This window comes from Chlorocebus sabaeus, chromosome 21 (assembly GCF_047675955.1).
Source record: "Chlorocebus sabaeus isolate Y175 chromosome 21, mChlSab1.0.hap1, whole genome shotgun sequence".
In the NCBI taxonomy this organism is placed as follows: Eukaryota; Metazoa; Chordata; class Mammalia; order Primates; family Cercopithecidae; genus Chlorocebus; species Chlorocebus sabaeus.
Genome location: NC_132924.1, coordinates 38,525,517 through 38,552,035, shown reverse-complemented (window position 1 = coordinate 38,552,035; position 26,519 = coordinate 38,525,517). Strand labels below are relative to the sequence as shown.

The window sequence follows — 26,519 nt, the reverse complement described above, 5'->3', positions numbered from 1 at the left end:
GGATAGCCCTTTGCAGTGACACATCTACATTTCATAGATTATTGAAAATAACATAGAAGAGAGCGTTAGGAAGTCCTAAAAGGTTGACAATAACTACTACCCATCACAGTAGAGGCAACTGAATGCTTGGTGGAAGAAGGATAAGCCATATTCTTCTGATGAAAATAGTTAAAGGCAGTTAATAGCCTAATAAAAATAAATTTTTGTGGGCAAATGGCCATTTGTACTAAAATTGTGATAGGTAAAATTCTCATGCTGGCCATGAGAAATTAATTGCATTTTTCTTTCCTTTTTTTTTTGAAGATGGGGTCCTTCTGTTGTCCAGGCTGGAGTGCAGTGGTGTAATCATAGCTCACTGCAGCTTCAACCTCCTGGGCTCAACCGATCCTCCCACCTCAGCCTCCTGAGTAGCAGCTGGGACTACAGGCATGCAACACCACACCTGGCTTTTTTGAGATGGAGTCTTACTTTGTTGCCCAGGCTAGAGTGCAGTGGCACGATCTTGGCTCACTGTAACCCCTGCCTTCCAGGTTCAAGCAATTCTCCTGCCTCAGCCTCCCGAGTAGGTGGGATTACAGGTGCCCACAACCACACGCGGCTAATTATTTTTGCATTTTTAGTAGGCATGGGGTTTTACAATGTTGGTCAGGCTGGTCTCGAACTCTTGACCTCAAGTGATCTGCCCACCTCAGCCTCCCAAAGTGCTAGAATTACAGGCATGAGCTACCGTGCCACTAATTTTTATAGAAATGGGGGTCTTGCTATGTTGCCAGGTTCATCACAAACTCCTGGGCTCAAGAATCCTGCCTTGGCCTCCCAAAGTGTTGGTATTACCAGTGCACGCAACCACACCTGGTCACATTTTTTTTTTTTTGAGCAAGAGAGACTGAGAACTGCAGAGTCAGCTATGCCAGGCTCACTAAAAGTCAAACTCATGTCTACATGGGCCAGTTAGAAACCTGCTGAGAAAAATGTTTTCAATTTAAATGTGTTTCATACTCTTAGAAGGGTGGTTTTTTCCTTTGAATATTTTAAAGAGGCTACAACATCAAGACAAGACACTTTTTTTTTTCTTTTTTGAGACAGAGCCTTGCCCTGTCATCCAGGTTGGAGTGCAATGGTGTGATTTTGGCTCACTGCAACCTCCGACCCCCGGGTTCAAGCGATTGTCCTGCCTCAGCCTCCCGAAGTAGCTGAGATTACAGGCGCCCGCCACCACACCCAGCTAATTTTTTGTTGTTATTTTAGTTGAGATGGGGATTCACCGTGTTGGCCAGGCTGGTCTTGAACTCCTGACCTCAGGTGATCCACCCACCTCGGCCTCCCAAAGTGCTGGGATTACAGGTGTGAGTGACTGTGCCTGGCTTTTTAAAAAAAATTTTTTTTTAAGAGACAGAGTCTCTTTCTGTCACTCCGACTGGAGTGCCATCGTGTGATCTCAGCACCCTGCAACCTCTGCCTCCTGGGTTCAAGCGACTCTCCTGCCTCAGCCTCCCAAGGAGCTGGGATTACAGGCACCCGCCACCATGCCCAGCTAATTTTTGTATTTTTAGTAGAGATGGAGTTTTGCCATGTTGGCCAGGCTGGCCTCGAACTCCTGCACTCAAGTGATCCACCCACCTAGGCCTCTCAAAGTGCTGGGATAGCAGGTGTGGATCACTGCACCTGGCCAAGAGACTTCTGATACTGCATGCAACTAGAAGTTATATATAAATATCCTATTATATACAACCATTAGTCAGCAAAGGAGAAAGAAGCCCGAGAGTTGGTTTGACAAACTGCCAGGGTAAACCACAAAAAACAATAGTACCCAACACGTGTTCACTGCTTCAGAAAGCTGAGCTCATTTTAGGGCATTACAGACAAAATTTGTCTTGATACCCTATATTCCATTGATCCTTAATGCCTCAGGGCAATGATGTAGATATTACTATTACTTAACACAGTCAAAAGCACATTACGGATATATACACTATCCTCCAAAACTGAAGCTCTTGAATTTGTAAGAAAAAATACGGGGTAGGAGGTTTACCATTCCTTAGATCTCTAAAATAAAACATTCAGTTAGCATTGTCACCAATCACATAAATGAAATTTAACCACTATGGCTTAAGTGTTAACATTTAAGTTAACTATAAAACATGAGTTTTATTAGAGAATACAGGGAAAGAACTTTGAAGTTCCTATTATACAAGCATCATAGGAGTTGCAGGACAGTAATTCCACTTATAAGAGTCAGCACCGAGAAGAGATGTTTGTATTTATCTTTTAAGATTTCAAACTAAAAATGACCCTGAAGGTTTGGGATAGGAAGCAGTTTTCAACAATTCTGAGTTAAGATTTGAACTGCCTGGATCACAAGGCTGCTGTGAAGGAATACATTTCTTCGCATTATTTTCTTTCTTCACCTAATCACCCACAGCTCAAAGCACCTCCTTCATTTCCCATTCTTCCCACAAATGAAGTGAAAGCAGCTTTGGATTTTTTTTTTGTTTTTTGTTTGTTTGTTTGTTTGTTTTTTGAGGCGGAGTGTCGCTCTGTCGCCCAGGCTGGAGTGCAGTGGCCGGATCTCAGCTCACTGCAAGCTCCGCCTCCCGGGTTTACACCATTCTCCTGCCTCAGCCTCCCGAGTAGCTGGGACTACAGGCACCCGCCACCTCGCCCAGCTAGTTTTTTGTATTTTTTAGTAGAGACGGGGTTTCACCATGTTAGCCAGGATGGTCTCAATCTCCTGACCTCGTGATCCGCCCGTCTCGGCCTCCCAAAGTGCTGGGATTACAGGCTTGAGCCACTGCGCCTGGCCCGCAGCTTTGGATTTTTAGTGAAAAAATGGCCCAGAGAAAATATAAGTCAAAGAAAGTGATTTTTTGTTTGTTTTTAAGGGAGAGAGGTGGGGTGGGGAGAGAACTATATGCACTGTTACTAGTTACTGTCACACTTTAAGGCTAAGAAAACTAAGGCTTGGCCAGGAGCACAGTGGCTCACTCCTGTAATCCCAGCACTTTGGGAGGCCAAAGTGGGCGGATCACTTGAGGTCAGGAGTTTGAGACCAGCGTGGCCAACATGGTGAAACCCCATCTCTACTAAAAATAAATTGGCCGGGCATGGCGGCACATGCCTGTAATCCCAGCTACTGGGGAGGCTGAGGCAGGAGGATCACTTGAACCCAGAAGGCGGAGTTTGCAGTGAGCCGAGATCATGCCACTGCAGTCCAGTCTGGGCAACAGAGTGAGACTCTGTCTCAAAAAAAACAAAAAAGAACTATGGCTTAAGGTTAAATAGTTGTCTTCTTACTACACAGCCACTAAATGTTCTAAGACAAGACACCCATACTAAATTTTATGGGAGAAATCATACACTAAAAGGAATATATTCATGAATTTGGCATGGTCTTAGTCTGATTCATCCATAGTCTGCTGAATACCCCCAGCATGCTAGTTTTGTGCTGCTGTGTGTTAGGCACTTTTCTAAACATTTCATATATTGTGTAAACCTTAAACTACCTTAGGATGTAGGTGCTCTTATCCCTGGTTTTACAGAAAAAGGTTAAGTAACTTGCCCAATGTCATACAAGGCAAATGGCAGAGCTAGGATTTGAACTAGCAGCCTGGCTGCCAAGTCTCTGCTCTACCACCTCTCAGTAGACATTGAAAGGCACACTGCAGCCCCGAAGACCTCAAATTCCAATCAACGTGCAATGGTTCATACCAGAACAAATGCTACAAGAGCTCCTGCCATTCCTACCTCTAAGATCCCAAGGATTACAGAGATTTGTAGAGAGTCTATGGGCAGGGTCTAACAGAGATAATCCAAGGGTAAGAGGAAAAAGGAGGCATTTTAATTCAAGGCTAGGGAATCTCAGGGACAGGAGGGAAAACATCTGAAAACAAGTTTCCAAGGCATATTAACCTGGCAGGTTTGTAAATTTTAAGGTCTCACCTTAGCATAGGATTACAAGCCATTGAGCAAAATTCACCTTTGAGAGACAGGTAAACCCAGCAACCGGTACAGAACTCTCAAAATTAAAGACTTTTGGTTAATTTTGAAATATAATTTTGAGTATGATTCTACTCTGCTCTTATATAAGAATTTCCATTGACTCTTCTGAGATTCAGACATATTTAAGGGAGACGCCAGGTTATGGAATACTTGTGCATTTGTTACCTGTGGGCATAGCACATACCTTGAACTGAGCCTCTGGTGGTCCAGTGATAATCACCATCCTCACTTTAGCATCTGGTGCTTCTGCTGGAGCAATCTGTAACAGACCCAACAAGTTATGATACTTTGAGGTATCACTGATAGCATCTTAGGCCAACCAGCCTAACATTTTCACATGATTGGCTGAAATGCAGAATTAAAGCCTTTGTGAAGGAAATTAGGGAGAGGCAGCAATTCCTGTGGGTTCACCATTTAGGCCGCCCTCCTGCTGTATACTATATACTTACTCTGTGCCTGGCCCTAATGGAGACCTCCACATGTAGTCTCTCAGCTAATCCTCACCACATCCTGATGAAGTATTACCTCCACTTCACAAATGTGGAGATGGAAGGCTGGAGAAGTTGAGTTACCTGGACCATGATCACACAGCTAACAGACCTAGAGGGAGAGCTGGGTCTGTCTCCATTGTCCATGTTCACTGCACCAGTGGTGCTCAAAGTGTGGTCCTTGGCCCACTTGCATCAGAACTCCCTGGGCTTCCTGCGTATGCAACATACTCTAGGAGTCTCTGTACCCTAAGTTTCAAGGATACTGCACACCACATGCTTTTGTTTGTCTGAGGCAGGGTCTTACTCTGTGGCCCAGGCTGGCATGCAGTGGTGTGATCATAGCTCACTGCAGCTTCAACCACCCAAGCTCAAGTGTTCCTCCCACTTCAGCCTCCCAAGTAGCTGGGACTACAGGTGAGTGCCACGATGCCTGGCTAATTAAAAAAAAAAAATTCTTTTTTTTTTTTGTAGAGATGGGATCTCACCATGTTGCACAGTCTGGTCTTCAACTCCTGGGGTCAATTTGCCTGCTTTGGCCTCCCAAAGTGCTGGGATTACAGGTGTGTGCCACCACACCTGGCCAACCTTTATTTTCCTTAAATAAGGCATCAAAATACAGAATCTTCAGAACACACAGTTATCTATTATGGCAGACACCATTAGTTGTCCTCTGATATGTTACCTGCTGTAGTTGCAAAATGTTTAGCTGACTGTGCATAGCCTTTATTTTGCCCCTTCAACTTCATCTGGCCAAGTTCTGGGCAATGGAATATAGGTAGAACTATCCCATAGCAGCTCACAAGAAACTTCTGTAGGAGAAAAGCTCTTTATGGTGTTCTCCTCTCCTACTGTCTGGACAACAGACCTGATTCTTGGAGCACTGAATGGTGTCATCTGGAACCATGAGGGACTGAGGCAATACCTGGGGAAGGTGACTTGGAAGGAACTTAGGTCCAAGGACTTGGAGGGGCAGAGTCAGCACCCAGCCCTGATGCTCACCTCCAGACTGTGTTTTCTGCACACAGAAGTTAGCCTCCTTGGTGTGAGCCACTGTTGTTTGGGGTTTTCTTCATATCCTTATGTAACCCTAATGGGGTCATCTACATTCGATTCAAATTATAAAGTGGCAAGAAGATTCATATTTCTGTAACTTACTTAAAGAACCAGAGAGCCACAGCTGGTAGAAGAGTACCTTAATTGAAGCTCCAGCAAAGCGAGAAAGCTGCTTGATGTGCTGGCCCTGCTTGCCAATGATGGCACCGACTGATAGAGCCGGGATAAAGAGATGAACAGTCTCCGTTTCTGATTGCTGTTAGAAAAGAAAGCCAGGACATGCATGTTTATTTGCTACAAATCAGGCTTTTGTTAACATTAGCTTTAGGATGGACACCTTCTCATGCAGTAGGAATACTAGGAAAGTTTAAGGAAAAGCTACCACAAGAAGTTGACAAGAGCTTACCTAATAGATCAAGAAGATCTCATATAGTCAATCCTGAAAACAGTGGTATTTAAAATTTCACTTTTCTCTACGGTTTCCTTAAACTTTGAAATGTCACTGAGTTATGGATTTAAAAGATATGTAGATGTTGTAAAGTTTAATCATATTAGAATAGAGGGACATGGTTGCATTAAAAATTAAGATCCCCCTACCACTCTCAAGGTAGATTCTTAACAAGTAAATGAAATTCTGGGCTACATATCAAACATGACAGCACTCAAGGACGCCAGCTCCACACCTTATCTATGTAGGTTTCACTCCTTAAACACATACATAGTGAAGTTTTAGAGAAAAGCTGAATTTTGTTACATATGACCAAATTGTATGAAATCTTACCACTGTCATTCAGTAGTTATCACATCCAAGTGCAGGACAGGATTAGGAGAGACCTAATTCACTTTAGTAGTAAGATGCCATAAGATGCTTTCCCACAGAATTCCTTATTCCTTCCATCTGTGCCTTTGCTTTTTTTTTTTTTTTTTTTTTTTTTTTTTTGAGATGGAGTCTCACTCTTGTCGCCCAGACTAGAGTGCAATGGCACAATCTCGGCTCACTGCAACCTCCATCTCCTGGGTTGGAGCTATTCTCCTGCCTCAGCTTCCCGAGTAGCTGAGATTACAGGCACTTGCCACCACACCCGGCCTTTTTTTTTTTGTATTTTTAGTAGAGATAGGGTTTCAGCATGTTGGCAGGCTGGTCTTGAACTCCTGACCTCAAATGATCCACCTGCCTTGGCCTCCCAAAGTGCTGGGATTATAGGCATGAGCCACTGCACCCGGTCCCCTTTGCATTTTATACGTGAAGAAATTAGAAAATATTTTGAAGGCTAACTCCTGAAAGGTTCTTCATAAATGGATTTTATCTGCGTACCTCATTCCTTCACTACTTCCCACTTCAAGCCAGGTGTGCCCTTCCTGAGTCTCTTTTCAAATAGTCCTTGCAGGGAAAAAGGACACATTTACTCAAGAGTTCACAGTGACTGGGCTCCTAAAAAGGCCAATTTAAGGTTCAGTAATGTTACCAGTCAACTAACAGTTCTAAAGTGCAGAAGCAGTGCACATAATTTATGCACTTTCCACTTTGTTTACCTTCTAACAATAGAGTAAGAAAAACACTTCCAAGGATAGTTCCAAGACACATATTACAAGAAATAGTTTGAAACGAGCCACAACTGAAGAAGCCAGTAATACGCTTTTGTTAAAAAAAAAAAAAAAAAAAAGAAAAGAAAAGAAAAGAAAAAGCCAGGCACAGTGGTTCATGCCTGTAATCCCAGCACTTTGGGAGGCCAAGGTGGGTGGATTGCTTGAACCCAGGAGTTTGAGACTGGCCTGGGCAACATGGCAAAACCCCACCTCTTCAAAAATTACAAAAATTAGCCAGACATGGTGGCACGTGCCTGTCGTCCCAGCTACTCAGGGGAGGCTGAGATGGGAGGATCACTTGAGCCCAGGTGGTTGAGGATGCAGTGAGCTGAGATCACACCACTGCTCTCCAACCTGAGTGAGAGTGAAACTCTGTCTCAAAAAAAAAAAAAAAAAAAAAAAAAAAGAAGAAAGAAAGAAAAAGAAAAAACCCACTATGTATACCCAATCAGCAAGTATTTCTAGAAATATTAGAAGATATTTTGTCTTACACAACTTATACATGAACTACGAACTACTTAACACTTTCATGGGATTCTCTTGAATCTTAGATTCCTATTGCATAATACTATAAATTCAGCTCCCAAGTACTCAAGTTAACCCATCAGTACTGTAGTATGTATACACACAGCCATAAGACAGCTCCTAATTTCTAATTTTTTAACCTAAACACTTTTCTGAAATTCTTTTTTTTTGAGACAGAGTCTCACTCTGTTGCCCAGACTGGAGGGCAGTGGCATCATCTTGGCTCACTGCAACCTCTGCCTCCCAGGTTCAAGCGATTCTCCTACCTTAGCCTCCTGAGTAGCTGGGATTACAGGTGTGTGCCACCACGCCCGGCTAATTTTTGTATTTTTAGTAGAGACAGGGTTTCACCATGTTGGTCAGCCTAGTTTCAAACTCCTGACCTGGTGATCCGCCTGCCTCGGCCTCCCAAAGTGCTGGGATTACAGGTGTGAGCCACCAAGCCCGGCCTGAAATTCTTAAAAAGTCTCAAACAACAGCAGAGCAACAGTTTTGCTTTCAAAAATCTCAGGAACTAGGTAGAAATCTTTAACATTTTAAAGCAGTTTTCAAAAATCAGCCAAAGAAAACAGTAACACTGGGCTATGACAGCTTTACTAGATGTAGAAACCAATTTGTGCCATTTAATGTCTGACTACCAAATGACATCATTCTTCCCACACAGAGATCACTAGTGGCACTAACGGTTCCAACTTTTTCCTGTGAGCCCAGAACAGAGGCAAAGAGCAAAGCACTAGGCACCATAAATCCATGGAGAGATACTGATCACCAACGGCAGAATTCCGCACCGGACACACAGGCCGTGCCACTCGCTTGTCCCCCAACGCAGACTTACCAGGAGGCCATTCTGTAGGTCCGTTTACTCGCCCTGTTTGGTAGGAATTTTAATCGTGTTTATTTAAATCTGAGAGTCTCTCTGTCTCTCTAGACTCCCACCTATGATACAGGTGAAAAATCAATCCCACTCAAAAGTAGTTGGGCCGTATCCTTTCTGCTACCTCATTTGTTTACATTTTTCAAGAAAAATCTCTACTATCATCTTAAATCTTTAAAGGAAAAATTCAGTTAATTGTTTACCTTTTTTGTTTGTTTACATTTTCCAAGAAAAATCTCAGCTAATAGCTATCATCTTAAATCTTTAAAGGAAAAATTCAGTTAACTGTTTACTTTTTTTTTTGTTTTGAGACATAGTCTTGCTCTGTCTCCTAGGCTGTAGTGCAGTGGCACAATCTTGGCTCGCTGCAACCTCCGCCCCCTAGGTTCAAGCGATTCTTCTGCTTCAGTCTCCTGAGTAGCTGGGATTATAGGTGTGTACCACCATGCCCAGCTAACTTTTGTCTTTTTAGTAGAACTGGGTTTCATCATATTGGTCAGACTGGTCTCCAACTTCTGACCTCAGGTGATCCACTGTGCCCGACCCTTAACTACTTTTTTTAAACAACTTTAAGCCTTTGGTTTCCTCTGAAGAAAATATATATATATATATATATATATTTAAACTCAATGTTTATTCCAAGTTATACAATTTTTCTACTTTTTTTTTTTTTTTTTAATACTTTAAGTCCTAGGGTACATGTGCATAACATGCAGGTTTGTTACATATGTATACTTGTGCCATGTTAGTGTGCTGCACCCATCAACTCGTCAGCACCCATCAACTCGTCATTTACATCAGGTATAACTCCCAATGCAAACCCTCCCCCCTCCCCCCTCCCCATGATAGGCCCCGGTGTGTGATGTTCCCCTTCTGAAGTCCAAGTGATCTCATTGTTCAGTTCCCACCCTATGAGTGAGAACATGCGGTATTTGGTTTTCTGTTCTTGTGATAGTTTGCTAAGAATGCTTGGAATCAACCCAAATGTCCATCAGTGGCAGACTGGATTAAGAAAATGTGGCACATATACACCATGGAATACTATGCAGCCATAAAAAAGGATGAGTTTGTGTCCTTTGTAGGGACATGGATGCAGCTGGAAACCATCATTCTTAGCAAACTATCACAAGAACTGAAGAAAATATTTTTAACAAAAACACTCCAGAAATAACAAAAGGGCTGGTTCTTTGAATGTAAGGAATAACTTTTGCCTATTTTCCAATAAAATTGAAATGGGAACGGATACCTAGACAAGAGAAAAATTAAAGTACAACAGTGTGCTAACAAATCTGAAAATATCAAGAATTCATCTAGGAATTACCAAGGTTAATCAGAAAAACTTATACATGACCAAGTAATTTAGACTTCTACAATCAACTACCTACCTAAAGTAAGTGCTACACCCAAACAGCTTCAGTAGTTAGTTCTTTCAAGCCAAATGCTCAAGAAGAATGACAGAAGCCCAGTGAAAAGAGAGACATGGAAAACCAGAAAGGTCAGGCAGACATATTCCATAAGTTTAAAAAATGTATTAAAAATTTTAAATAAGAAATGGATACAATAAATAACATCCTAATTTGCTTTTTTTTTTTTTTTTTACCTTAACTTGGATATCTTCTCATATCACTCAAACATCCCTACTGCATTTTGACAAGAGTATTTCTTCAAATAGATACACCACAGCTGATTTCTCTCACCTACAGTGTATGTGCATAGTTTCCAACTTCAATGTTTCAATAAAATCTTGGTACAAAAAAGTTGTGCCCTGTGTAAATACTTCTATTGCACATGTTCTTAGAAGTAGAACTGCTAAGTCAAAAGGGCCTGAATATTTAAAATTGCTGATTATTATTAAATCCCCATACAAAAAGGCCCCTGCTCAGTCCATGGAATTCCAGTTTCTCCATTCCACTAGAACTCCAGTTAAGACATTTATGATACCTTTGAATACTGTCTTTGTTTTTACACAAGAGTAGTAGAGATGGGTAAAAAGCATGCTGAGATAAAAATTCAGGTTGAGGCGAAAATAACTCTGACAAAGGTGAGTGTAGGCAGCAGCCATGTGGCAAGATCAGTTTGTGTCTCCTCTGTGTGAGGTGCGGTGCATGACCTCATTTGTACCCCAAAACAGATCCAATTTCTAGAAACTAACAACATTCTCATTTTAGAGTTGAAAAAACTGAGCCAGAGAGGTTATTTGCCTGAAGTCACACACCACCTGGTGGAGCCAGGATTCAAACCTGGGTTTCTCTATCTCCTAAGCCGGATTCATAAACCAGTATGAAGCTCTCACTGGGTACAGATATGCTTTAAAATAGAGCCAGAGCTGCCAGGCACGGTGGCTCACGCCTGTAATCCCAGCACTTTGGGAGGCCAAGGGGGGCAGATCACAAGGTCAGGAGTTCGAGACCAGCCTGGCCAACATAGTGAAACCCTATCTCTACTAAAAATACAAAAAATAGGCCAGGCATGGTGGCAGGTGCCTGTAATCGCAGCTACTCGGGAGGCTGAGACAGGAGAATTGCTTGAACCTGGGAGGCGGAGGCTGCAATGAGCAGAGATCGCACCATTGCACTCTAGCCTGGGTGACAGTACAAGACTCCGTCTCAAAAAAAAAAAAAACAAAACAAAACAAACAAACAACAACAAAAAAATATATATATATATATATCTCCCGAGCTGTCAAAAATATACATGAAAGCTCTAAAGAAAAGTACCCACTAGAACTGTCACTCAAGGGGCTGCCTTCCCCTGTCCTCTCACAAGTCTCTTGACTGACCTTGGTATGACTTCCTGTGAGTCAAAAGAAATTTCTTTTGTGTAGTTGGCAAAAGTTTAAACCTTTGATCATCGAAATGCTAAAAAGGGCATCCAGAGACAGTCTGTTATTTTTATTTTGAAAAATAGGGGTAGACTGAAGATTAAGAACTGAAGGCAACAACTGAAAGCAAGCAATGTTGGCCAGGCTGGTCTTGAACCCCTGACCTCAAGTGATCTGCCCACCTTGGCCTCCCAGAGTGCTGGAATTACTCAGGTAGTTCTTTATAGTGGTGTGAAACTGGACTAATATATACTAGGCATACGGTCTAGAATCATACGTTGCTTTTTCTTGTTTTGTTTTGAGGCAGAGTCTTGCTCTTTTGCCCAGGCTGGAGTGCAGTGGCACAATCTCGACTCACTGCAACTGCAACCTCCGCCTTCCAAGTTCAAGCTATTCTCCTGCCTCAGCCTCCCGGATAGCTGGAATTACAGGCGCATGCCACCATGCCCAGCTAATTTTTGTATTTTTTAGTAGAATACTAAAAAGTAGAATACTAAAAAATACTAAAAAATACAACGGGGTTTCACCATGTTGGCCAGGCTGGTCTTGAACTCCTAACCTCAAGTGATCCGCCCACCTCAGCCTCCCAAAGTGCTGGAATTACAGGTGTGAGCCACTGTGCCCGGCCGCTTTATTTTTCATAAAAGTGAAAGACATGATTTATACTAAAATGATTCCTTCCTTTCTTTAATGAATTTATTGACCATAAAATACATGTGGTACCATGATGATTTGGAGTTGTCTGTCAATTTTAAAAGTTTGTGCTCTTTGACTCAGACGTTCTATTACATAAATTCTTAGAACTATTTGTACCAAGACACAGAAGTTTATGTTTAAAGATCTGATTGCATCATTACATGAATTAGTGAAAAACAGAAAACTGAACTTTCTGAAAATCTTTATAAAGCACCTTCAGATAAAGCAAAATAACTGTCAGGTGAAGATAAAGGAATTGAAACTTTTAAGTTGCAAAGAATCTTAAACCTGCATAAGATGGTTGTGTACAGATGAGACACAGCAAGACTTCATCTCAAAAACCAAACCAAACCAAAACAAAAAAGAAAGAAAGAACTACCCAAGAATGGGTAATTTATAAAGGAGTTCAGCTGGTCATGGTGACTCACTCACACCTGTAATCCTAGTACTTCGGGAGGCCATGGTGGGTGGATCACCTGAGGTCAGAAGTTTGAGACCAATGTGGGCAACATGGTGAAACCCCGTCTCTACTGAAAATACAAAAATTAGCTGGGCATGGTGGCGTGTGCCTGTAGTCCCAGCTACTCGGCAGGCTGAGGCAGAACTGCTTGAACCTGGGAGGCAGAGGTTGCAATGAGTTGAGATTGCACCACTGCACTCCAATGTGAGCGACAGAGCGAAACTGTCTCAGAGGAAAAAAAAATAAAACTAAAAAGTTTAATTGACTTAGTTCCACATGGCTGGGGAGGCCTCAGAAAACTTACAATCATGGCGGAAGACAAAGAGGAAACAAGGCACGTCTTACTTGGCAGCAGGAGGGAGAGAGACAGAGTAAGGGATGGGGCAAGTGTCACACTTTTAAACCCTTAGACTTCATGAGAACTCACTATCACAAGAACAGCAAGGGTTCCCCCTTGGATCTGCCCCCATGATCCAATCACCTCCCACTGACAAGTGGGAATTACAATTCAAGATGAGATTTGGGTGGGGACACAGCCAAACCATATCAACTAGCTTCCTACAAATGAAAATCATTTAAACTCTATTGTCTCTTCCTTTATATCTTCAACCCCCATCATATACCTCTTATTTATGTAAGAGTTAACCCAAAATTCAATTCATCATCTCTAATCACCCACCCATCTCTAATCATTTGTTTCTTCAGCACCTGTATAAACAGATGTACTAAATTTGCACCATATTGTTTACAACTTGGCAAAGTTCTCTGGCATACCCCATGTTTTCTAGGATAATGTAACACACTGCAAGTATTAATGTAGCTGTTAGTTAAATGAAATCTCCCTTGTGGCTATTTAGCAGTTTTAGAACACATATATCAGAGGAGGACTTGCCTTCCTACTAAACTATTATGTGGAGATTTGTGTTAGGGCCTGTCCTGCACGGCTTGGCCAGATCACTTCTGTTTCTCTTCATCAACAAAGATCACAAAAATAAAATTATTTCATTCTTCACTATTTTAAGTCAGAAGAAGAGCATCTCTCTTTGGAAGATACTATATAACTCACAGCCCCCAGTGTGTCACACAGTTACCATATGTCATTTATCCCTTTATGGCCTTTTTTATTTTATAACTGGACAGACCAATTGAATTAATGCCAACACTGACTATAAACTGTGCTCAATGTTAGCATTACTTCATCATTGTATCAAGACCATTAAGTTAATCTTGACCATTTTTTTAAAAATTAAGGGTGGGATCTAAATATTTTATCTCACTAACAACGTCCATATTATGTTCTTCTGAACAATATACTTGGGGGAGGCTGGTGGTGATAAAGACCTTTTCAATGATCAAACTAAACCTAATGTGTAACTTTCCCAGATTTACCCACAGTATTTCGTCATGACTGTAATTATTTGTTTCCTGGGCCTTGTTCCAAAAAGAATTTTATGCTGCTTATAAAATACACATAATCTGGAAAGATAAAACAAAGGAGGTGAAGAAATAAGAGCATAGGGACCTGAACACTCAAGATAAGATGAAGCCAAAAATGCTGTTATACAAATTTGGCTTTAAGCTTCCTCGCAGCTAATTTTTTAAAAAGTTAGTTGCATGATTTCCCATGACTATGAGAGAAAAACGATTCATTTACTTATTAAAAATGACTATTCCTGGTACTGGTTTCAGATAGCAACTCCTCAGTATCCCCAGAGAACACTCATATAGCAGCATCCTCCTCAGAGTGAAAGCCTGGCCTAAACATGCATGTGTCTTAGCCTGGAATACGTCCAAGGCTGCTGCTGTGAGAAACAAAAACAAAGTTATCTTTCTGACATAGTGATGAAGGGCTGTCCATGTTCTTGTTTTGCTGATGAGAAATAACAAACCCAAAATGGAGATTAAGCATAAACTTAAGAGAAATGTTGTGTGAAGCTTTGGAAAAGGAATGGTGGCCAGCAGAAAAGGGCCAAAAGGACCAAAATGTAAAAGAAAAAAAGGGCACATACATGAAGAATCAATGTGTAGACTTTAAAATGTCTTATCCTGGAATGAAAACAGAAGCAACAGAATTTGTCAAATAGAAGCAGCAGAGTTAGAAGCAAACTAAGTGTTTTTCCACACCAGGAGATGCTGCCCTAGAATGACGGACAATGATGTGTGCTGTTGGCAATCACGTCTTAAAGAAAAGTTGACTCATCAGATGTCTGAGGCTTGGTGAAGACATTTCTGGATATCGTCCAATTCCCTTTGCTCCAATTTCCTATCCACAAAGCATCTGCTTAACCAAAGATTACTTTTCAAGAAAATTTTCCTCTGGGAATGTAAGGCAGCTCACATAAATACGCTGTCAACTTTTGCCAATCATTAAATTGGCTCTCTGGTACAATGCATTCTTATGTGGGATTCAGAATAAACCATGAGCCGGGCGCCATGGCTCATGCCTGTAATCCCAGAACTTTGGAAGGCTGAGGCGGGTGGATCCCTTGAAGTCAGGAGTTCGAGACCAGCCAGGCTGATATGGTGAAACCCCATCTCTACTAAAAGTACAAAAATTAGCTGGGCACGTGCCTGTAATTCCAGCTACTCAGGAGGCTGAGGCAGGAGAATTGCTTGAATCTGGGAGGTGGAGGTTACAGTGAGCCAAGATCATGACACTGTAACTCCAGTCTGGGCAACACAGCGAGACTGTCTCAAAAAATAAAAAAGAAGAAGTCGAGACTACAATAAGCCTATCCTAGAACAAGCCTGTGTCAGCATTTGGACACCCCAAATAAGCAGATAATTTAAATTTTTACTTGCAAAACTCAGCAGGCAGAGAGCAAAGATTATAATAAACCTTTTTCACCTGTGAATTTAAGTCTATGAGACCTAGGTTGGAAAAGGCACATTAGCGTTACCCACTCTCGTTACACATTCCTTCCATTTAAGTTAAGGTCTAGTTGCACTGTCTGAACCTTTTCTTGGATACATTCTTCGGGACCGAAGGATGTTCACAGGACATAAGCTGCTTCCCAGTGGATTTCTGCCAGATGCCTATCAGCAAAACTTCCTTTGGACTTCTTGGCAGACTCTGAACTATGGCTTGAAATAACAGAAGAACAAAGCTGCTCAACTGAAAGTTTGCATAACTGGTGAAGTCTGCCAATGAGTAATTCCTAATCATCTATCGTGAAAACGTTAAGTATGAGCAAACAGTAAGGTTAAGTGTATTTACTTTGTGGGGAACAAAATTTAAGACATCACAAAGGCATGGAGACATGTTTGCCAGCCAACACGACCGGCCTCCAGGAACCTGGAAGGACGCCAGGGTTTCCCTTTGGCTTGTAAAATAGATATTCCTGGGTTTGTTTTTTTTTAAATGGATTTTGGTCTGGAACTGAAACTAAGTTTACTCAACTCCATGACCTGAATAAAATATTGAAGTCCCTAACGAACAAACAAACAAAGGCAAAGAAAAGTTTTTTGCCGTAACTAGATAACCGAGGCTTCTCAGAGATAATAAATGTGCATGATAAGTTATTTACTTAGAAATTGTTTACTGACAAGAGTTGCACCCACCGTGAGCAAGATTAAGAGACTCCCTGAAACAGTCATCTGATGTAAAAAATTGCCTCCAACTCATAATTTTTTTTTTTTTTTTTTTGACAGGGTCTCACTCTGTCACCCAGGCTAGAGTGCAGTGGCTCAATTATGGCTCACTGCAGCCTTGACCTCACTTCCCACCTCAGCCTCCCAAGTAGCTGGGATAGGCACAGGCCACCACCCCCGCCTAATCTAAAGAAGTTTTTTTTTTGTAGAGACAGAGTCTCCCTATGTTGCCCAGCCTGGTCTCAAGCAATCCTCTCACCTTGGCCTCCCAAAGTGCTGGGATTACAGGCATAAGCCACTGCACCTCGCCCTTTGTTTCTTAGAGTACCTTAAGCCCAAAAAGTGCTTATCTCTCTTGCCTCTTTCATAAGCAGAAAGCTAGCCATTTTAAGGTTACACTATCATTCTGGAGACTTCTGAGAAGACTCCAAAGAGGCTATCAAAACTATGAAGCCAGCAGCCCGTGGGCTTACTTCTGCCAACCCAACTGCATGCTGCCAAGACCATCCAGCTAAGGCGACATGCACTATGCCAATTTCAGCTCTTGCTTGCTCTGCTTCACTAGCTGCCAATTCCTTCTTCCCTACTGTTTGAGCATTTCTGAAAGGCGCGTTTCCTGTCATTTATAAACTCGAAGTTTGCCAGTTAAGTACTGCATGAGCCAGCTGCTAGGCAGGAACTAGAGACTTTTTGTCTGTTGGAAAAACCAACTCTTTGGCTCTAGGGGGACTCAACCTGGCAGGTTCTGGGAAGAAGAGAATATTGTGGGGGAATTAGTGGGCAAAATTCTAGAATGAAATAGAGGCAAGGGATTTATCCAAAGAGACGCATCATTTCTACTTTCATGCTACAAAGCAGGAATGAGAAAACATGAGTAATGAAACAATTCTGAAAGAAAAAGGAAGTAGTATATATTAAAAAAAACAACAAACAGATTCCTTGAAATATTTAGCCATCAAAACCTACTTCTTGACAGGCAATATACATTTAAAATAAAAGCAGAAGTTCACTGTTAACCTACAGGACATCAAGGATAAACGTGATCTTAGTACATAATCTGTGATAGCTTCAAAGAAACAGCAAGCTTCTCATCAGCAAGTATAGATACCAGAATGCACTTCAGGAACAGTTTAAAAGTGCTGAGAGCAAAATGCCTGTTGATCTTTAACTTTCTAACCCAGTTTTTTTTTTTTTTTTTTTTTAAATAATATCATAGACTCTCACAAACATAAAATAGTATGGTTTTTTTTTTTTTTTTTTGGAGACAGTCTTGCTTAGTCACCCAGGCAGGAGTGCAGTGGCACGATCTCGGCTCATTGCAACCTCCACCTCCTCGGCTCTCTGCAACGCCTGGTCGTTATCATTGCTGCTTTTTGGCTTCACTTTTCTTGCTAAAGAATAGGCCGGCTGCAGTGGCTCACATCTGTAATCCCAGTACTTTGGGAGGCCGAAGTGGGAGGATCACTTGAGGTCACAAATTCGAGACCAGCCTGGCAAACATGGTAAAACGCTGTCTCTACTAAAAATACAAAAATTAGCCAGGCATGGTGGTGCGTGCTTGTAATCCCAGCTACTCATGAGGCTGAGGCACGAGAATCACTTGAACCCAGGAGGTGGAGTTTGCAGTGAACCGAGATTGCGACACCACACTCCACCCTGGGTGACAGAGCAAGACTCTGTCTCCAAAAAAAAAAAAAAAGAAGCAATGATAAGCAAAGAAACTGGTAAAGCTTTGGGAGATTTATTGCCTTTAAAAACAATAGTTTATTTGTATTTCAAAAAGTGGTGACCACTAGGTACACAAAATAGATAAGTATTAGTGATTTGGGTTTAGAAAAAGAACAAAGTCTAAAAATAGTGAAGGTGAAGCTATTCCAACTAAGTACTTGCAACCACCCCCTACCCCCCGCAACTTGAAGTTATATACTCAAACAACACTTGTTAAAGAATTGTTCCCCTGAACATTAAGCCAGAAGATTGCCTGGCAGCTGTTTGAAAGTAGAATTTACTCTAATTGTATCCAAATTGTATCCAGGGACAATATGATTTTCTGAAAAATGGTGTTTTTATTTAGATGAAAATAACCACAGGAATGGGAATCTGGAATATGGAATTTTCTCCTCCAGAATTTAGATTCTGCTTTTTGAGAGAACTTAAAAGTTTGCTTCCTCTCTTCCAGGCTCTGGGAGGCTCCCTTAACAGGCAATAGTGCCAAACCCAGTGAAGCAGACAAATAGCTGTCCCCAACATGTATTTTCCTCTAGTAATAGACCCTGTGTTTAATGGACACATTGCTGCCCCCACATAGGGATTGTTTCCCAGCTTCTCTTGCAGCTAGACATAGCCAGTGGTATGTTCTGGCCAACATGAGGCCAACAGAAGTATGAAAAGCTATCTTCAGGCAGTGTCCTTAAATAAGGATGCTGCCAATTTTGATCTTTTATCCTTCAGTTTGAAATGAGGTCTCACCAGACTGGACTCAAATTCCTGGGCTCAAGCAATCCTCCCACCTCAGCCTCCCCAGTAGCTGGGACTACAGGTGTCTGTCACCACACCCAGCAATCCTTTATCCTTCTTGTTGGCTAGAAGCAGACCCAATAGTTGGAGCTTGAGCAGTTATCCTGGGCCAGGGAATGGCACACAAGGCAGACAGAAGCACCAGTCCTGAAGGATATGGTGGAACCACTTCCAGTCTTGGATTGTCTACCCCTGAACTGTTGTCATGAAAAAGGAAAACTAATCTAAGCCATTTTTTTTCTTGTAACAATACATACCCAAACCTAATCCTGATATATGTCGTATGCCAAAATAGAGTTAGAAGGGTAAAAACAGACATATGGCAACATCCCACAGAGGTTTTTGGCATGATATTTCCTACGAGTTGGGATGGCAGGTGGTCCAGAGAGAAAGATGAGTTTTTTTCACTCTTTAAAGCATAGATCAAGGTAGAAAAAGGGATATGCACAACTAGCATGTATTTGTGCTTATCCTAAACTTTTTCTCCCTTGCAATTGGTACTGATAAAAAATGTTCTTTCCAACATTGAATCACCCCTCCAAAGACTAGTAAACATTCTTTGTAAAACAGTAGTTCTTAGCTGGGCATGATGGTGTGTGCCTGTAGTCCCAGCTACTTGGGAGTCAGAGGTGGGAGGATCACTTGCACCCAGGAGTTAAAGTCCAGCCTGGGCAACATAGTGAGACCTCATCTCTTGAAAAGAACAATTCTTGACAATAAATGGGTAGCAAAATACTCCTGATGACTTTTATAAAACTATACATTTCTGAGCTTCCACTTGCTCCCACAGAGATTTTTATTTATTTAAGTGGGCCATAGGTTCTTAACTAATTAAACAGTTGTTGTTAGCCTTGGCTACACATTGGAGTCATCTAGGGAGCTTTCGAAATTGATACCTATGCCTCACCCCTGGGGATTTTAATTCAAATTGTCTGGGGTAATTATAATTTAATTATAGGAAAAACATTTCTTTCCTCTTAAGGCAGGGAATAATTAATGCTGAACTTTACAGATTGCTAATGAATGTAAAATAAGCAATAAAAACAGTAATATATGATTTATGGAAATATATGATTTGGGTAAATGATTTAGGAAAATATTCAGTTATAAATTTGAGGATTCCACTGTATCACTGCCTGGAATACATGTAGAATAAAATATCCACCGGAATTCTGCAAAAACACAGATTGCTAAGACTGTCCATGTTGTATTCCTTTAAGAATGCGAATTTCCTTTGCCTGTCCTTGAAACCACCAAACTGTTACATGTTTGCAGCTCTTGCCCTGTTGCAGTGTTTTTACTGTTGGCAGCTTCTGCAACTTCTGTTCTCATTTGCTCCTTCTAATTGCACCTATTTGATTTAGCTTAATGACTCAGGAGAAGCAAGATGACCTATTTCAGTGACATCTTCCTTACATTTACTCTTGGCTCAACTTTCATTAAGTAAACATCACTGACCTCCTCCTCCCATTCTTAAAACAAAACTGCCACTGATTTAAGTCATTCAGACATTTAAGACTGTAGAAGTGTTTGAGAAATACAAGTTCTTAATATGATCTCACTTCTCTCAAAGCATTCTTAATTTTTCTAATATAGGAACCTGATACACAGAACTGTATCAGAAAAATGACTAATTCCAGAGAATATGCAGGCTTATCTAAATATTTTAAAAATAGTTACCTACAAGTTCACTTTAGGAATTTTGGCTACTGAAGCATCCATGTAAGTGTAAAAGACTGATGTCCAAGAATGTTCTATTCTGTGACCACTTGTAATGTGAAAAGCTTTGTTGATTCGAACGTGTCACCAGTATGGAGAGAAAAAGAGTTAAAGGGACACCTCAATTTACAAACTGGGAATGAAAGGAACAGAGAGGTTAAGCAACCCACCCAGAGAGAAAGCTAATTTAGGGGAACGAGCAGAAATGTGGGTTACATACGAGCTTTCCTAGCAGAGGTACTTCACATGATCAGCTCATTGTACCTTTTAGTAAGTGTCATTTTACACAGAAGTGTTGGGGACACACCTGCCCTAAACCAATCCTATGACACACACATAAACTAGTGGACATGTTCAAAGTTAAGTCTCTAGATGTACTCTCAGATTCCTATTTTAGGCTCATTCTCCCCTATTCCTCCTTAAACCTTTCATATTATTTAATTCTATAGAAACTAGAAATGTGTGACTTAAAGTCTTTAGACACAAAGCTTCTAGTTCAGTTTTTTTTTTCATTATACAGGTGAGAAAACAAATCCAGAGCCAAGGAGTCTGACCTTCAGTGACACAAAATTGTGTCAGAGGCAGTGGGCCAGACCTGGGCTCTGACTTTAGGGTTCTTTCCACCAGTCCCTTTAGCATCAAGGTACAAACACGCCAGCCACTTCAGGGGACGTGTAATCAATCTATGCACACTTCACTTGTAGCTGAAATTTTGATGGCTATCCCTCTGTCTGTTATATGATTTCCAGGCCAAAACATCCTAGAAATGGCAGGTGAATTGCAGGAAGGACAAGATGCTACTGACAGTAAAAGCAGAAACACACACAGCAAGAGGGCAACTGCTTAGAACCCCTATCAGTTTGGTGGGTTCAAGGACGGGAAAAGGAAATTTTCATTTTTAAAGGGATAAAAAGGGACTCACAATCTGAGTCATCTGTATTTTCTGTACAATTTCAATGTCATTTTACTCTACATATTTATTCTAGGTAGTGATACAATGGAATCTCTAACCTGTTCCACCTGGACATTCTCCTAAATTGGTATAAGAGGTATCACTCAAAATATTAATATTAAATAAGAGAGCCAAACAAAAAGGGAGAGATGTAAAAACAAATTCATGAAGGAAGATCCTAGAATGTCACATGAATACCTCCAATTATCATGGATAATGCAACTGAATTATTAACCACTTTCAAAATAATTTATTCTACCAGCTGTCTGCTGTGCTGCGATTATTTTCATACCATCACTAGTCTCCTATTTCTGACCTCAAGGAAACTGCTATTCTTAAGAAGCAAGTATAAAAGGTTTCTTCTTCTTCTTCTTCTTCTTCTTCTTCTTTCCAGGTGGAGTTTCGCTGTGTTGCCCAGGCTCGAGTGCAATGTCGTAATCTCGGCTCACTGCAACCTCTGCCTCCTGGGTTCAAGCAATTCTCCTGCCTCAGCCTCCCAAGTAGCTGGAATTACAGGCACCTGCCACCACTCCGGCTAATTTTTTGTATTTTTAGTAGAGATGGGGTTTTATCATGTTGGCCAGGCTGGTCTTGAACTCCTGACCTCGGGTGATCCTCCTGCCCTGGCCTCTCAAAGTGCTGGGATTACAGGTGTGAGCCATGGCACCTGGCCTAAGATTTATTTCTTATATAACATACCTCTTTACAAAATAAAGATCTGTTTAACATATGCACACGCACAAACAATATAATTGTGCACAAAACTATCTTATCTCATTGGTTTAAAAAAGTGCAAACACTCAACATGGAAAACACACAGAGTCACTCCTGACCTTGCAAAGCCATTGACTTCCAGGTGACAAAGACGAAAGAAGCCTTTAAAAAATCTTTTCCTTTAGTATTTAATAATTACTGGCCACGTGGTAGCTCATGCCTGTAACCCCAGCACTTTGAGAGGCCGAGGCAGGCAGACCACTGGAGGCCAGGAGTTTGAGATCAGCATGAACAGCATGGTGAAACCTGTCTCTACTAAAAATACAAAAAAAGTAGCCGGGTATGGTGTGGCACACACCTGTAATTCCAGTTACTCAGGAGACTGAGGCATGAGAATCGTTTGAACCCGGGAGGTGAAGGCTGCAGTTAGTCAAGATTGTACCACTGCATTCTAGTCTGGGCAAAAGGGTGAGACTCTGTCTCAAAAAAATTTTAAACAACCACCATAGCACACGTATACCTATGTAACAAACCTGCACATTCTGCACATGTATCCCAGAACTTAGAAAAAAAAAATTAAAATAAAAACAATTACTAAGTTTCTTCCCCTGCCACCTCAAAGTCCCAAACTTTTCTTGTGATATTTGAAAACACATGTTGACAACCCTACTATCCAAAAGCTTCAAAATAATCCCATGTCTACTCCACAAAGGGCCAAATAAGAAGGCTCCATTAGCAAGAACTGGAGAGCGTATGTTGGCTCTAAACAGATGATCACACGGGGATGAGGTTTACATTAAGATTTTGCCCAATCACAAAGAAAGCCAAGGCCACTTATCTTACCTCAAACTGCGGGTAGGGAGGAGTCATGACTGAAGGGGGCCCTGAGGTGGGAGGTGGCATCCCTGAAGTGGGTGGGAACAGACCCAAGGCGTTCAGATTTAATCCAGGAATTAAATGTGCTTGAAGCTGCAACAGTAAAAAGGCCGCTTAATTTGACAATTAAAAGAATCAAGGGAAAGTTAGCATTTTTAAGTGACAGTATGCAAACTGTTGATCTCTTGTCTAATAAAGAAATCACCACATAACTCAAACTTAAAGCAGATGTTCCATGGGACTTTACTTGAGTACATCGTTTACATCTGTTTATATCCCTTGGTATTTTAAAATCTGTGTGCTGGTTTGCCCCCTCCTTGGTCCACAGCTGCATTAAGATATCTTAAGGGCAGCTTTCCTTTCCCTTATGAGTACAGGGCTTAGACACAACTGTATTCTGCATGCTGTGGGCAAACTAAATACAGACTAAAAGTCATGTATCAGAGTTGAAGAGGTAATCAAGTCAGATTGGTTCATTGAAAAGCAAACCAGCTATTAAGAGATCTTTACTCGTTGGGTAAAACTTAGCAACCATGGGTCTAGAGGCCTCTAAGTTGAGCCCTGTGGAAATCAGGACCCATCCCCATGTAACTACTGCAAGTAAACATATCACTGGAACGCATATAGGAGTCTTAAAGGGGATTTTAATTTGTTTAATTTTTTAAGGGTTGAGGATGTAATATAGACAGTGGGAGATCTGAGTGTACTTGAAAATCTTTTTAAAAGGCCTAAGGGGGTTAGATTTAATCCCAGTGGATTCCAGAACATTTGAAGCCAAGCAGTGAGAATTGAAGGAGGGTGGCAGGAAGTCACGTGGGGTGTAAAATGGCACGCATTCTAGGCTCTTCTCACAAACGCAGTATTTTCATTTCCCTCGTCTCAGGTTTTGTGTTTCAGATGACTGGCCCAATTGAAAAACAAATTATTTTTTAAAATAATTTACTTCAAAATTTAGGACAGGCTTTTGAAGAGTTCCATTTTCAGCATCATTTCACTGATGAAGGAACGTCAGCAATTTGCTTTAATAGCCTCAGATGCACTACACAGATTGTTTTATCAATTGAAATTCTTGTATCTCCAAGGTTTATATGGGTAACCAAGTAAGTTTTAAACGTGTAATCTTAACATTAACTTTTATATGCATTATATCTATTGTAATCCTAATAAGCATGCAAGGTAGGCAGTAGTCCCATTTTACAGATGAGTAAACTGAGGCTCAGAGAGATTGAGTAAACCATCTAAGAGAATAGAGTTGCAGCTCATAAATGGTTCAGTTGTGATTCAAATACAGTTCATGTAACATTTCTTCTACATTAAACTCTCTCAAATTAACATTGTAAGAGAGGTGCTATATTAACCTTTGTAGGTAGATACTAGCCTTACTTCAGAGAGAAGGAAGCTAAGGCTCAAAGACTAAATAATTTGCTAAAGTCACAGAGACAGCAAAGCTTAATGTCACAGCCAGTATGTTCCCTATACTATCCCAGGGTACTTGCTGAGGTGCTAAAAATCAACTAGAACTACTTCTAATGATAATGCCACGAAAGAATGCAATATTAATGCAGTTAAAAACATTGTTTTAACTATTTGTTAAAACAAAGACATGCCCTTCATAACAAAACTAACATTCATAGAAGCAATATCATTTTCATAAGACTCCCTAATTTTCTTCATGATCTCTTCCTCAGCTTTGGCACAGGTCTCAACATTGCCTTTAACTGTAATGGTGCGTTCTGGATTATACAGCGTCAATTCCTGCAATCTGCAGAATGAAAAAGAAGAGAAAGAAAAAGAATGAAAATTGGAGGAAGACAGTTAATAATTCAGCCACAGATGGCAACTAAAAACAAACTGTGGAGCCTGGTAATATGTAAACGTGGGTGGGGTAAAACATCATGGGAAATGAGTAAGCCCTAAAAGATATAAATCCAAAACTGTAAAGCTGCAAGAGAGAAGAAAATACTTGCCCTCCCATCTTCTCAAGTAAAGATGACTGGCTACATATAGTTCATATAGTTCATTCAAGTCCAAGTTTTAAAAACACAACTTACTTTTCAACCGCTCATAGTTGAACCATTTTCACAATTTAACAGTGAATTGAGAAATGACTGAAAAGATGTATAGTTTTTGAGGAAACCAAATACCTTAAGTACATAACCTTTCATAAGTATGTTCCTAGTCTGCACTAACCAATTCTAGGCATAATTGGCATTCTCGTGCAATTGCATTTTCTGGGTCACCAAGCAAGGAAAAAGCATGGAAATATTCCAAAAACACAAGCCAGAATTCACATGTCTAAACTTAGTTTTTACCAGTTGTTTTAGAATTTAGATTAAAGTAGGCTGGAGGAATATCAATCCATCTTGACTAAAATTTAAAATGGTTCACTCATGGCCATTTAGACAACAAAAATGTTAGATAGCAGCAGGAATATTCAGAAACTCCCCGCGGGACCTAGGTCCTGCTGAACCTTCAAAAGTCACTGAAAATCATACCTGAAAACACCTAAGCCTATGCTGGTCAACAGCCTTGAGAGGAAGAGCAATGGGAGACATGCGCCATGGAAAACAGAACAAAGTACATAAATTGAGAGGATACGGATTATTGGTACAAATCTCCTGCATCTTCTGGAAGTTCTCATTTTCACTACTAGTGAAATGTCACAGGCTAACCTTGAGCCAGATGAATGCGAAGTTATTCCTTAACATTTTCTTCAAACCTGCTAAAAATGTAAACATTTATATAATGAAGACTATTTCTCTTAGACTACTTTAAAAAGAAGTCTATAATTCCAATTCAGTTTCAACCTTGCCCTACCAAGCATTTTGTATTACAGTTTTAAAAATAGCTGCTTCTATAATAACTTTAAGATTTTTTTGCTTTTAAAACTCTCCCCTTTCTGGGGGTAAATTTAAGACAAAGTAGTATTACTTATTGTATTTACCACTTTTTTTTCCCCTTTATTTACAACCAAACAGAAGTTTCCTGCTTCCTTGCTACCTTCTTTGAAAACTCCTTGTACACAAACACTGTGCAGTCTTTCCCCTACCATTCTTCCTCAGTTCATCAATCTTTTCCCACCTTTTTGAGTACTCTAATTGAAACTAAGAATGGCCACCCTCAGAAAAAGAAAAACCTTTCCATATAATTTCAGAGCATCCACAGATTCTAGGTGTGGTAGCCTGTCTCCAAGGTGACTCCCCGCCACCCAGTTATCTGTAGTCCCACACATACATACCGAATAGGGCTGACTTGTGTAAACAACATTAGAAAAATGATAGAGTATAACTTCCAAGGCTATGTCATAAAAGACATTGCAGTTTCCATCTTGACAACTGCCATGTCTTGAGAACACTCAAGCAGCTCTGTGGAGAAGCCCATGTGGGAGGAACTGAGGCTTTCTGCCAACAGCTAGCATCAACTTGTCAACAGCATCGTGAGACCCCAAGCCAGAACCACCCAGCTAAGCTGCTCCTGCATTCCTAACCCACAAAAACTAGCTGAGCAATTAATGTTCTCATTGTCTTAAGCTGTCAAATGTTGGGATAATACGTTACATGACAATGGATAATAAACTGGGTTATATATTCCAACTTTAGGAATAAACGTCATAAAACATAGTTAAGACTGCATGTAGAAAATAT

The 26,519-nt window shown here is 40.8% G+C and overlaps 1 protein-coding gene across 1 annotated transcript in view; it reads right to left on the bottom strand.

The window, feature by feature from the left end:
* IGF2BP3 (insulin like growth factor 2 mRNA binding protein 3) overlaps positions 1-26,519 on the bottom strand; it is a 152,894-nt gene that overhangs the window by 2,749 nt on the left and 123,626 nt on the right. Inside the window, exons 9-12 of the mRNA XM_007981885.3 lie at positions 24,502-24,637; positions 22,843-22,968; positions 5,683-5,799; positions 4,184-4,258 (exon numbers count right to left, since the gene is read on the bottom strand). Coding sequence (XP_007980076.2) covers positions 4,184-4,258; positions 5,683-5,799; positions 22,843-22,968; positions 24,502-24,637 — 454 coding nt within the window. The remainder of the gene's footprint in view (positions 1-4,183; positions 4,259-5,682; positions 5,800-22,842; positions 22,969-24,501; positions 24,638-26,519) is intronic.